At 38.4% G+C, this 13,780-nt stretch overlaps 2 protein-coding genes across 2 annotated transcripts in view; one reads left to right on the top strand and one right to left on the bottom strand.

Annotated features, from left to right (window-relative positions):
- The first annotated feature begins 5,590 nt into the window (after window positions 1-5,590).
- gchfr (GTP cyclohydrolase I feedback regulator) lies at window positions 5,591-7,786 on the top strand. The gene is made up of 3 exons (XM_028438413.1): window positions 5,591-5,741; window positions 6,194-6,288; window positions 7,175-7,786. Exons 1-3 carry the CDS (start codon window positions 5,706-5,708, stop codon window positions 7,302-7,304), a joined length of 261 nt encoding a protein of 86 aa, XP_028294214.1. The 5' UTR covers window positions 5,591-5,705; the 3' UTR covers window positions 7,305-7,786.
- Window positions 7,787-12,523: 4,737 nt separating this feature from the next.
- The window catches only part of dnajc17 (DnaJ (Hsp40) homolog, subfamily C, member 17), a 36,484-nt gene continuing 35,227 nt past the window's right edge, over window positions 12,524-13,780 (bottom strand). The window contains exon 11 of the mRNA XM_028438459.1: window positions 12,524-12,764. Within this exon, the coding sequence (XP_028294260.1) occupies window positions 12,636-12,764 (129 nt within the window). The 3' untranslated portion in view covers window positions 12,524-12,635. The remainder of the gene's footprint in view (window positions 12,765-13,780) is intronic.

Below are 13,780 nucleotides of genomic sequence, written 5' to 3'. Positions count from 1 at the left end.
AATGACGTCAACCTGGTGATATATCCTGACTGCGATTTACAGCCATTATATATGTTGTGTAATCCCTTTTAGATAAGCACTCATCTGAGAGTGCAGCGTTACAATGTAGGAGGTAAGGTGAGGTAAGGTAGAAATAAAGAATGACAGGAGATCATTTCAGAGACTGTGATGCAGCTACTTTATGTAACATGTCTCTGTGCAGCAGCAGATTTATCACTCCTACAATAACAGGCTGATAAAAAACAAAAGAATAATTTCACAACTATGTAAGTCTGAGGGAGAAAAATGTCTGTTTAAAACAGGAATTTATCACAATTAAATACATGTAAGCCTATATGGTGAGTAACCTTAACACTCCATTTATCACACAGCGACCTGTTGTCTCTGCTCTCCCCCAGTTTAAGTCTCTCTGCTGAATAATGGGATATCACTCTTACATACACCTACACTAAATCATCAGATGCACGCACTGTCTGCTGTACTTTTCATTTGAATTCACTTTACCTCCGAGCTTTTGTGTTCCGCTGCTTTAGCAGCACAACCCTTCAGTGCGAGGTCTCCACCCACACGCATTCACAGAAAGTAAATCCGTCAGACACATTCATCACAGGAAGATCCACATTGCATGAGATATGGCTGAAAGACTGTGAATGTGACCTTCCTGAGGATGATTGCATCTACATCACGTAACACATGCTATATAGGCTTGGGTGCAGGAAATAAAGAGTATTTCTGATTTATTTTACACCAGTGGTTCCCAAACTTGTAACTGATGAGCTATATTTTTAAAAAAAAAATCAAATAAAACAGGATGATGCTCCAAGATCCTGATTCTTAGGCATGAAACAGAATCAATCCTCTATTTTGAACATGATTGAAGCCAAAATACTCCTTCCTTTGACAATATGCATCCTTCAGGAAGCCAAAATGACTCTTTATATACAAACATGCGACGTCTCAACCAGGCAGGTGATGAGCGCTGTCATAATAAATAATAATTGTATTGTAAAAAGAAGAGGTAGAAAAGGAAGAGGAGAGAGAGAGAAGGAGATGGTTCAGTAAGATTCCAATCAATCTAATGTACATCTTTTTAAGCTGGACGCTAAGGAGAACATGCAAATTCCAGTACTGTTTGGTTCCGCGGAGGCATGCACGGAGGTCTTGCCGTACACAGTCACGTTAACGCCGAGTAAATAAATGTCACTGCATCAGCTGAAATTGCAGGGAAGTCAAGCTGGTCCTGCCCTTCAGCTGTCAGTAGCTGTAACTACTGACAGCATCCATCCCCTAATTCAGTTCATCATCCAGCTGATCATGTTCCATGCTTCCCATTGGTTAGAGTTGGTCTCACTGCTGTATTTAAACCACGGCAACGCGCCTACTTCCGCACATTTTTTCCTCAAACGCCTCGCAACCCCCAGCCACCCCAGCTCCTCCTCTTCTGTCTAATTAAACAATGTCTGTGCTTCTGTTCCAGGGGGGTCCTGCTGACCGCTCTCTCTGCTTATGCCTCTCCATGTAGGTCATCGAAGAGCGAGGAAGAGCTCCCTTCGTTTCCACATAGCTGCTGCAAGGGCAGAGAGGTCTCACCTTACCGCCAAATCTAAACTGCATGCTAAATAAAACAATTTGACTAAAGTATTCCTGACTGAACTGCTATGAAGAGTTGACACACATTACCCTAATCGGGTCACTTATTTCTTGAATCTGTCCTATGCTCCTTTAAATCATACTTCGGGATCACCCAGTGGGTTAAAAGTAATCTTGCAGCTGACACTCACAATTCTTTAGCTGCTAGAAAAGAAAGCAATGGTATCATCAAAAAGATCAAAGTGCTTCCTGTTGAGCCACCAGGGATGTGCTCCATTGTCACCACAGGTCAGAGACAAGCTGACCCATGGAGCCGACCTTGGACTGCAATAACCAGCAGCAGATGAGCGAGTGCAGGAGAACACTGCAGGAGCACAGGAAGTGTCTCGGTAGGAGCGTTCTCAAAGATCATGTTCTGCTTTGGTAAAAACAGGGAGGGAGGTCTCTACTTAGCTTTTTTGTTGCCTTCCTGTTTTGTTTTGGGTCCAGGTTTTCGGGGGCTAAATAAACATGGAAAAAAGACACTTTTGTTTATTTCTTAATCTTCAAATGTGAAAAAACTACTTTGTCAAAGTCAGAAATGCTGATTTCTGCCAGTAAACAGCACATAAAAAAACAGATGAAATACAAATGCAGTGATAAAAAAGGTACAAAATGTTTTTCATTTGATGATAACCTACTCTATTTATTATTGTCTGTAAAAAACATAACAGGCTATTTCTGCCTCAGCTGTGGTTTGAAGGAGTCCGGATTCATGTCTGTCTACAATCACAATATGATGAAGCGATGAGGCTTTAAATGATCCGTTCCTGCTGAGCATGACATGCAAAGCCTCACTGAATGTCTGCTAGGCTTCTCTGGCTTCAGTGGGACATTACATTTATATTACTGATTTTTATCGGAGTCCTCGCCATTGCTGCTTGCCTTTCATTTCCCTTTTTGTCACACGACTCAATTCAAATTTTATTAGAGAGAAGAGGAGGGAATTATTAAATTCCATGAAAGGCCAAAGCTCCTGATGCATGCTTGCATGAACTTGTGTCATGTTTTTTTTTTTTTTCTCAGTAAATGCACTCAGTGAGCTGCATCATTGTGGCGTTAGCATATCAACTCAGCACTTGGAGAGTAGTTTTACTCTCAAGCACGGGTGTCAGTTGGGTCAGTAGCAAAGTGACAGGCGTGGGACAGACGCTGGTGTGGTGTCTCCACAAAGACTGAGTGATAACAGCAGGACTGTGGAGGATCAAAGCACTTTGATCGGCCTTTGAAGGGAGCGCAGTCACCAAATCAACCCCACAGTTAAAGAGGATTCCTCCTCCATCAAAGATGCCTCATGCTTGTCATTTTGATAGTTTGATTGTGACCAAGTTTCTGAGTGTGAAACAGCTTTGTTTGTATACAAAACATCTTGCATACCTTTACATTTTCATAAATAAATATGGCATGAAGACAAAATCTGCTACACAAGGTGCATTCAAGCAATATGCAATGGAATAGTTTTTTTATTTGTTTTTATTTAACTCCTCATTAGCTATTCTGCAGTAGCTATTCTTCCTGGCTTCTACATCTCAGATTATATATGCACAGTGTAGGCGTCATGGGAGGGGGTATTGATAAAAACTGTACCATAATATACATCACTAGAAACTGCTCCCTTTCCTTAGGGAGGGCTGGTGATGGTCACAACTAGGCAATAAAATAAATCAATGTATTTTATTGCAATAACAAAATATGCATTGCTGTCTCATAATGATTGCACTTCCTGTGGTGTTGACCTTTGACAGCATGTGCAGACAAGTAAAAAAAGAAAAGAAAAGAAACGGCACAACCAATAGGTGGTTTTCACGTGACGTCAGTTTGCTGCATCGCGAGAGCGCGAAATTCAGATGGAAGGCAGGAAGTGAAGTAGCTTGAGAATCGGCTGTCTGGAATAATCAAAAAACCCATGTTATGTGTAGTTTATGGCTGCTCCAATCGTTCTAACTGAGAAAAGGAAAATAAATGTATAGAGTATAGGAGATTGTCGTTCACAAAGGTGAGAAATGTAAAAAGCTCACAGGACAAACCTACCTCTGCGGTCGGGAAGAGCAGAGTCTGCCTGTGTCTGTAGCGTTCACTTTCTCAGAGGTATGTTAGCGTCGCAAGCTAACTTTGTTTTTGTGGCTGTGTTTATATAGCATTAGTTTGTCGTTAAATGCTCATTTACTTTTACCTTCTTTCTTTCACCCCTGCTACACACTGTGCACAGTAAAATACTTTTATACGCTTTCATCTGTTGTTTGGTGTAGTGGGATCATGTTTAAATGTTGAATAGTGTTTGACGTTTATTTTAAATGTTGGTACGCAAATAGCGTGCATAGCTACTGTATGTGTGCGCCAGAGAGAGCGAGAGAGACGCTTTCATCAGCTGTGGTACAGTGCCTCGTTTGTGTGAATTTGAGCTTTGCACAATGTTTTGAAGTGAAACTTGCTGTATTTTTAAATGGCAAACATATATATATAATAACTCCAGGAATAAACAAAAATTTGTGCCTCCTGCAGTTTTCTTAATGCCCCCCCATTGAATTTTGTCTGGCGCCGACTATCTTAATGCATGACAGTTCCTGAATACAACAAACAGATTAGATAGGATGCACAAACATTCACACAGAATTTTTTTTTTTTACCAAAATAAAACACAATAACCAAAGGATACCTACATAACAACCTGAACCGAAATACACTCAAAACTCAGTTACAAAAATTAAAGTGAACTAATAATCGCTCATTTAAAAAAAAAACTCTGCCTTTGTAAATTCTGTTTGTATTGCGTTAATCAGAACCCAAAACAACATTAGCCCTATTTTGATTTTGCTGCGTCAAACGTGGTCTGATTAGGAAATGCAGCTGCAGTTGCTAACTTGCTGCGCTAGCTAACTGTTATTAACTTTGCATTCTGCGTTTACATCCACTGAATAAAGATTTACGCTCTGCATCATTGTAACCTTTTCTTAAAATTAAATAAAAATGTATTGGTCCATTGATATATTGCTGAGACACGACAGAACCACTTGAACGAGTCTGCAGTTTAAATGGTTATTGCCGCCTCCTCGCGCCTCGCTGTCATGACTCTGTGTGTCCCCCAGGTTTGCTACCACTGTCCTATGGCAATCAATATGACATTTATGAAAGTAATCGTTTATTAAATTGAACCATCTTGACTCTCCATTGCCCACTGGAGACTCCTCACTCCTACAGCATCTACCAAGAAAATTCTGTCCCTTCGGCAAATGTGCTTGATGACCATGTGACTGCTGCTGATGATGATGATATAAGAAGATTGAATGAATGAAGGTTTCTGGGATAACGTTATAGAAAAACAAGTATTTTTTGTTATTTGCAGTCTTAAATATATATATATATATTTTTTTTTAAACAAACGAGTAATTCTGTTTAAAGCTGTAAAGGTGTGAAAAAAAATTCTAAGTGTTTAGAGGATGAGGAAAGTTGGAATGTTTAAGGCTATTGTGTATGGAGTTTATTTATTTTTATTTTATTATTTTTTTATGGTAGGATATTGTTTTTTTTTTTTTTTATATGTTTAAGGCTATTGTGGGTTTTTTGTGTCTATTTCCCATCAAACAAAAGGAGGCCAACTAAATGTTGTAAATTATGAACATGGAAAAACGTTGCTTATCCAGTTATTTGTGGCCCTTGGATTACCATTAGTTTACCACTACACGAAGCCACGATTGAATTGAAATCAACTTTATTTCTACAGCGCCAAACACAATTCATCTCATGGCTCTTGTCACAAAAATACAGAGTTACGAGTTTTAATAAGTTCGAATAACATTTTTGATGCTGTTTTATTGTGAGGAAGTAAAGTCAAAAGCCACTTCCTTGGCTGATATTTTCAACGTTAATAAAAACTACTGATCCTTGGTTGAGCAACATATGCGCAGCTCTGGTCTGTGTTGCTGCTGGAGGAAAGGCGAGTTGTGATTGGTCCACAGAGGTGGGCGTTTCCCCCGCTGCGCGCAGAGCAGGAGCGCACCTTGGAGAGAGAGCACGAGCAGGGACACCTCAGCACCTAAACCCGGGGAGTGGAAAAGACTGGAGGCCGAACCGCGGGGATGCCTTTCATGCTCATCAGCACACAGATCCGACTGGTGCGTATCACGCGTCTGTGAAGCTCTGAGCTTCAGCTGATTCTCCTCTGATTTGCCTGCATTGCGCACATTAAAATCACTGTCAAATATAAACTCCATCTCTGCATTAACACGCTGGAAAAACAGATAATACATGCTTTAAAAATCAGTTTGTACATCTAGTTGTTGTTTTTTTTTTTTTTTTTGTAGCCTGCCCCCATTTTCCATGGTGCACCAAATCCAAAGCACATGTTTTGATGGCTTTGTTCCCTCTGCAGTCTGCATGCATGCATGCAGCAGCCCAATATCCTCAGAGTATTGGATCATCTATTATTAGCCTCTCCACATATTAGAGATTATGATCTGCACCTGTCAGGTGCTTCAGGTGATGTTCAGCCAGAGCCGCACAAACAGACAGAGTCCCTAATACAAACAATGGACAGTGCATAATGCATTTAAATACTGTCTTTCAGGAAACTGGTCCCACTAATGTAGGGGATGAATTCTCAGATCCTGCACTCATGAATTACCTCGGAGCAAGAAAAACAACCATGCTGGGAAATAACTTGTGAGTACTGAGTATGAGAGGCAACCAAACACATAAAGCCCTGTCCTTCACTGCCGCCATCATCTTCATCATGGAGTAGGAGACTCAATGTGCCTAGACACAGAAATAAACACACATCAGCACTTCACTCATATTGGCTTGTGATCAACGTTCCTTCTGTATGAGAAAAGCAAACAATATCTATAAAGCTGTCATTTCCAGGTTGGAGTTTGTATTTTTAATCATATCTTTATTAATGTTCAATTTTCATTTTTAAAACCATAATATATGATTTAAAAAAGAAGACAGAATGAGCATGCTGGAATAAATACACAGAAGTCAAGAACACATCAAAGTAATCAGCAGACGCCTCTGAAGAAGACTGGCCGCTGACAGTCGAAACATGCCAGGAGATCAAAGTAAATTTCCTGAAAAAACATTGTCATAATTAATTAAACCTTAACATTTTATTAAAAAAGAAGACAAAATGAACTTGCTGATACAATAATGCAGAAGTCAAAGACACATCAAAGTAATCAGCAGACACCTCTGAAGAGGACTGGCCGTTGATAGTCGAAACATGCCAGGAGATCAAAGTCAATTTTCCTGGAAAAAGTTGTCAAAATTAATTAAAACTTAACATATTATTAAAAAAGAAAACAAAACAAACTTGCTGAAATAATAATACATAAGTCAAGGACATGTCAAAGCAATTAGCAGACACCTCTGAAGAAGACTGGCAGTTGACAGTCGAAACATGTCAGGAGATCAAAGTAAATTTCCTGAAAAAAGTTGTCAGAACGTATTAAACCTTAACATAATGAACAAAGGTGTGCGAGAAAGTGGACAATTAACAGCAATAATATATGGACCCAACCCACATCTGTGTTTTGTATGCCCACTGCAGCTCTGAGTACCACGTTGACGAGCCGGCCCGCCTGGTGCTGGACAAGCTGGAAAAGATCGGTTATCGTGTGGTGTCCATGACGGGCGTGGGACAGACGCTGGTGTGGTGTCTCCACAAAGAGACTGAGTGATAACAGCAGGACTGTGGAGGATCAAAGCACTTTGATCGGCCTTTGAAGGGAGCGCAGTCACCAAATCAACCCCACAGTTAAAGAGGATTCCTCCTCCATCAAAGATGCCTCATGCTTGTCATCTTGATAGTTTGATTGTGACCAAGTTTCTGAGTGTGAAACAGCTTTGTTTGTATACAAAACATCTTGCATACCTTTACATTTTCATAAATAAATATGGCATGAAGAAAAAATCTGCTACACAATAGTACAGTAATGAATCATTCTATACAATAAACCTTGCAGCTTCCATGTCAATAATGAAAGATGCAGTTTGCACTGAAAGGAGATAAGGACTTATCATGCAAAATAAGCAATACGTAATAATGGAAAAACTATAGCAAACGAATGCCAGATATGAACGGAGGTCTCTGTGATTGTATTTCCACAATTTTCCAGAAATATGTGGATTAAACTATGGAGTACCACCCATAACCATGGAGGACAGTATAGCTCTGCTAAAATTACAAAAAGAGGAAACATGACAAAAACCTTTTAGAACAGGCTAAACTTTAACTTTCTGTGTGTCACTTTTTCATTTTGCAAAGTCATATTGTCTTTTAACAATAAACGTGTTTCTCTTTCGTGTTGGTGTAGAAGTTAATCAAAGCTCCAACTTTGATCAGCACTAGGTGCACTTCATGTAACATCATTGCCACTGAATTTTAAATACAGAAGTATCAAGATAGTGATAAAATGATTTTCCTACCAAGATACGTCAATTAAAAACAAATAAGCTCTTAGAATATGGGTCAAACTCAAGGTACGGGGGCCAAAAGAAATCCAGCCCTTTGAAGGGCCCGCAGGAGAAATCATGAATCATTTTGTAAATTGTTGTACTTATCTCAGACTGTCCAAATACACAATTTCAATGAATCTCTACAATATTTGCAGTTGATTGCAGTTTTCCCATGCTTATATAATCACATGACTGCAGTCCCTTTTAAAAGCTGTTTTTTTTTTTTTTTTTTTTTTTTTTATAAACAAAATCTTTCTAAAAATCTTTCAGTTTCTCACAAAACTGCCCTGAATTACCCAAAAATGACACATAAACTCCAGGAATTCTTAAGTGAAGATCTTGCAGGGAGTAATATCTGTCTTTTATTACTTGAATATCGTCATTGCCTTACACACAGTATTTATCATTTACATGTGGAAGTGCAAACAGTAATGTTGAAACGCATTCCCAGGTGGGAGAGTTTGTATTTTTATTAACATCTTTGTTCATTTTCTCATCATATCATTAAAGAAAATACTAATTTAAAATGCTAAATTCAAATTAATATGCCGATGGGAAATAAACCAAGGTTTTTCTTTTCAATTTCAATGAAAAAAAGTGGAAGTCAAGGATATAGCAATGCGATCAGCAGACGCCTCTGAAGAAGACTGGCAGTAGATCAAAGTAAATGTTTGTGTGAGGCAGTACGTTGATTGCATATTTGAGATTCTGGACAGACTGTTAAAAAAAAAGAAAAACAAATCACCACCGCAAGTCATAATTATGAGACAGAAAGTCATAATTATGAGATACAAACTGAGCAATTGCAGCAGTCTACTGACACTGTCACCATTTTGAATAATAATTCATTCAAAACATATATATTTGGCTGTTTAATCACTTGTAATTCAACAAATGGTACATATAATGTAGAAAATAGTGGAGGTGCATGAATACGTTTTTAGTGTAATATGAGTCACATTTTTGTATGTTTCTTTGCAACTTTACATTAAAAACAATATTTTCTCATAATTATGACTTTGCTAACTCACAAGTTGACCTACCATAGTGATTATTATTTTTTTTAAGTGGCGGAAACGGGCTTCCATAGCCTCATGCTGCATGTTCAGACAAACCCAGCTGGTGACAGGAAGACCCTGCTACTGGTGCATGAAAGTGCTAATCCTGCTCCAGTAGCACAGTTAGCAACAAAATAATTATTGTTTTATACCTAACCAACGCTGCTCACAGAAAGCTCAACAATTTACAAATATCACACAAATCCGTAGACTTTACCAGTCCACCTGCTGCCTCACACACGTGTGACCTTGTTCTGACCTCCACATCGGGGATTAAGAGAGTGCACCTCCAAGCGCAGTGACCGCAGAGACTTCAGAAGCTGTTTGCCATAGCTGGGTTTCACTGTAATCGTTGACAGCACACCCCACACTCACCCTCCACGTCTGGTTTGCACGCAGCACAAGCAACTGTGGGCTCAAGGCAGGGTTGGTGGTGAATGGATTTCCTGTAAATGTATTTCCTCTATTGTCATTTGGCCTGAGTTTGTGTGTTCTTTGGGGTTTGTGTTTTTGATTTTTTTTTCTCTCCCCCTTGCATTTCTGGATATTGAAATAAGGCCACGCATAAACAAAACCATGTGATGAGGGGAATTTGCAGGAGGAGAGTTAGAAGAGGAGCAGATGTCTCTCACCACATCGCTCTGCTCCACAGCTGGACATTGTGTAACAGAGGCAAGCGCAGGAGTGGCAGGGGGATGAATAACTGGATTGGATGCTGTGGAGCCGCTTTGCTTTGTGGCCCCTAAATAACACAAAGACAGGATCGGAGCATCCGCCACACAGGACTGTAAAACACAGACAAACCATGGCACCATTGCACTGCATAGTATGAAAAATAAAAAATAAAAGTATTTGGAAGGATTAAACATTGTTCCAAATGAGGAACGGGTCAGTCAAAGTGACCGTCGTGCTCTGGCACTATAATATCTGATTTAATGTGGGTCCCTAAATACATGTCTTCTATTCATCTTTTATATAACACTATTGGGAAACAACACGGGAAAAAAAACACACACACAGAGGACAAAACACATTTCTAAGAAAGTGTTTTGTTTTTGATTTAAGGATAAAATATGGGCTGTGTAAATGTTTGACACTGATAAAAACACTGATTTTGTAACGTTGCTCTAAAGGAAGTAAACACATGGCTTCAAATCCTCAGATAAATTACCTCCTGCCTCATTAAAAGAGATAAAGAATAATAACTAAGCTTTAAATGTCATTATTATTTTGAAACATGTTTGATTTAAAACTGATTAAATTGCAACCAATGGCAGGTGAAGTGAATATATCTGACCTCTATGTGCACGTGTCAAACTCAAGGCCCGGGGGCCAAATGTGGTCTTTTCGAGCATCCAATTGTGCTTACAAAAGAAAGTAAAATAATTAAAAACAAAAAAAACCACATCAATCATTGTGTAAATAACCAAATAATTCAGTTGTACATATCTCAGCCCTTCCAAATACATAAAGTCAATGAAACTCACATAATGGCAGTCATTTTAAACCTCAATTGTTCTAACAAATCTAGATCTTTTTTGAAATTCCTGCAACTTTCCTCCACTTATTACACAGAATTTCCCAAAATTAAATAAGTTTGTCACAAAATCAAGGAAATTAAAGGGAAGATCCTGCAGGAATTAATTTCTGTCACTCATTGCATGGATGTTGTCAGTGCCTTATATGTACTTTACACATAATTTAAACGTGAAAGTCCAAGTTATCTGTGGCACCTATAATCTGTGACCCACTTGAGATCAAACTGCTCATTATTTGGCACCTGAACTAAAATTACCTAATGGTATAAGATTACGCATCAAGTGAATATTCTCGTGTCAAATTGAATTATGAATAGGAGAATGAAATACAGTTCTGAGCAAATGAGTGGATTTTATCATTTCTTTTCATTAGTTTTCATGAACGGGCATTTTCAAATCGTGTTAATTAAATCTGGGCCATTAAAATGTCATTAATTTCCAAGTAATGCAAATGCAAATGTACTTGTCTCTGTTGTGTAAGAGGACAATGTGTTTCCATACCCTCACTTTCTACTTTTACTACATTTAAAAAAAAATGCAAGATTTTTTTTTTTGCGGGTGTTTTTGAGGTGCCTTCAACACTTGAAGTGATGTAAATAAATAAGCTTAAACAATAAATCTGTTTGACAGAATCAGTTGCGTCTGCAGCTCCGTTGTGGGAAAAACCTTACATCAAGCTATACACAGTCTAGAGTACAATCATTGAAACCGCACAATATAGAATGCAGGGGCCTCTAGAATCAGTTCACTATTCATCACATGAGGCCACAGAAATTTCCAGACAAGTCAACCTAGTGGCTTGTTTGGATGCAGACTAATTGCAGCTTGATTACTAGTTTAGCATCAGGAGGAATGATTTCCATATAGTGACCTCACAGTCTGCGGTTTGGATAACTGCTAATACTCAGTTTCTGAGGATGCAGACAACAAAGAAGAGATATTTGATAAATCACCAATTTGGCTATAATATTGGGGTAATGAGACATTTAACCCATCATCATTAGTTTTATGATTCTATGGTATTGCAGGGCCAATCTTACCTAAATGTTTCTCAGTAGATAATTTATATCCCCAAACACCTTCATCTTCCTTAATACCATTTATTGTGTTATTTCTTGATCGATGGTTCGCGCCTCAACTCATCTGGAACACTCAGATGGACTGATCAATGGATCATGGCTCAACTAGTCTTTAACACTCAGATGGACTGATCAATGGTTCATGGCTCAACTAGTCTTTAACACTCGCATGGACTGATCAGTGGTTCATGGCTCAACTAGTCTTTAACACTCGCATGGACTGATCAATGTCCATCTGAGTGTCCCAGACTCAACCAGTCTGGGACACTCAGATGGACTATCCTATTCTATTCTGTTTGCCCTTCTGTTCACTAACCCAACCAGTCGAAGCGGATGGCTGCCACCTCTGAACCTCGCTAAATACTTGTCCATGTGGATCATGTGCACTATTATCTCATTATCATTATTATTATTACTAGTATTATTATTATTATTGTCTTATCTTGTTATATTATCTTATTTAGTTTTGCACATATTAGTCTAACTACTGTTTATATTTATGTTTATATATATTTTTTCTAGTTAATTGTTATTATTTAATGTTATTTAATGTTTACACTACTGGAGAGAGAGCACAGTTCACCAAGTCAAATTCCTCGTGTGTATAACTTACATAACTTGGCCAATAAAGTTGATTCTATTCTAGTCTATTCTATTGTTGGGTTCTTTCTTTCTTACTATGGACTATATTTTGTTAAGCGCTTTGAGATGACTTTGTTGTAATTTGCGCTATATAAATAAAGTTTAATTGAATTTACAACACATCTTGAGAAATCAAGCATATGCTTTATTAGACTGGCAAATAATAGTAACATAGAAATTAAAAAAATGTAGCACAGCTTTATGAAACTAAAGTCTGACGGTCAGGTGGTGCGGCACTATGACGTGGCAGCTTGGTCCTCGTCGTCTTCTTTCTGCATTTGCTCTATTAGTCTCTGACGCTCGGCTGCCTGCCTCATCCTCATCATCACCACACTCTCGTAGTCGCGCTCATTTTTCAGAGATCCCTAAACAAAGGAGAGACAAACAATTGTTCAATAAACAAGAAAGCTGAGTCAAACAGAGTCAGAGATGGGACAGATAAGAGGAATGGGACAAAAGTGAAATAAGTTTAGGTTAATGGTGCATCTGGCCTGCAAACAAAAGTGTGTCAGAAATGTCACTGAAAAGGCTGAAGTCGATGTTACGAATCACATTTTGAATTATTAACCTTTAAATTCTTCACCTCACATAAAGTATATGCAATACTTTTTACCAGAGGTGGGAACAAGTCACTGCTTAACACTAATTTAAGTCTAAAGTAAGTCTCGTCATGTCACTAAAGTCTCGAGTCAAGTCTTTTTTTCTGCACATGCTGTCAAAGGTCAACACTACAAGAAGTGCAGTCTTTCTTAAGACAGCAATGCATGTTTTGTTATTGCAATTAAATAAATGAATTTATTTTATTGCATAACTGTGACCTGCCCTCCCTATGAAAGGGTAGGAAACACTTTATTAAAGGGAGGATCTAAAAAAAGAGGGCAGTGTTACACCTTGGTGAGGGGGAAGGGAACAGAGAGGAGAGACTCAAGGTAGGAAATGGAAAGGGTGGGAGAGAGTTGATTATTTTAAAGTGAGAATGAGATGTTAAGTTGTAGTTGTGCATATTGTGCTTATTGTGTTGTGTAATCAAGGCTGTCAAGTCAAGTCTCAACAAGTCATGAGTACATAATCTACCACAGCTAGTGCCATTTTACGGAGCAAGTTTATTCATCTGATACAAACAATGAATTACTTGAATAGAGTACTTGTTTGTCACGTAATAGTGATATAATCTGACAGAATGCTATAATAACAAATCAATCCAGCATCGTTTTAGAGTTTAAAATGTTCCCTGTTTACCAAACAAACAAACAATCATACTGGTAAGTAGAACAAGGTATAATTACTTTAAATCCCAAATAATCACTCTTGAAATCATTTTCTATGCTCGTGCGCGCTCGTCTCAGCCCAGCTTGATGTTTTCAGCTGCTTGCTGATTGGT

This window comes from Gouania willdenowi, chromosome 22, assembly GCF_900634775.1.
Source record: "Gouania willdenowi chromosome 22, fGouWil2.1, whole genome shotgun sequence".
Taxonomy (NCBI): Eukaryota; Metazoa; Chordata; class Actinopteri; order Blenniiformes; family Gobiesocidae; genus Gouania; species Gouania willdenowi.
This window is presented reverse-complemented; position numbering and strand designations above follow the sequence as displayed.

Bases quoted from the DNA above. Each gene is read 5' to 3' on its own strand.
- gchfr (XM_028438413.1), top strand. From the start codon at position 5,706: ATGCCTTTCATGCTCATCAGCACACAGATCCGACTG. The intron at 5,742-6,193 runs GTGCGTATCACG...ACTGTCTTTCAG, and splicing joins TCAGCACACAGATCCGACTG to GAAACTGGTCCCACTAATGT. The intron at 6,289-7,174 runs GTGAGTACTGAG...TGCCCACTGCAG, and splicing joins ACCATGCTGGGAAATAACTT to CTCTGAGTACCACGTTGACG.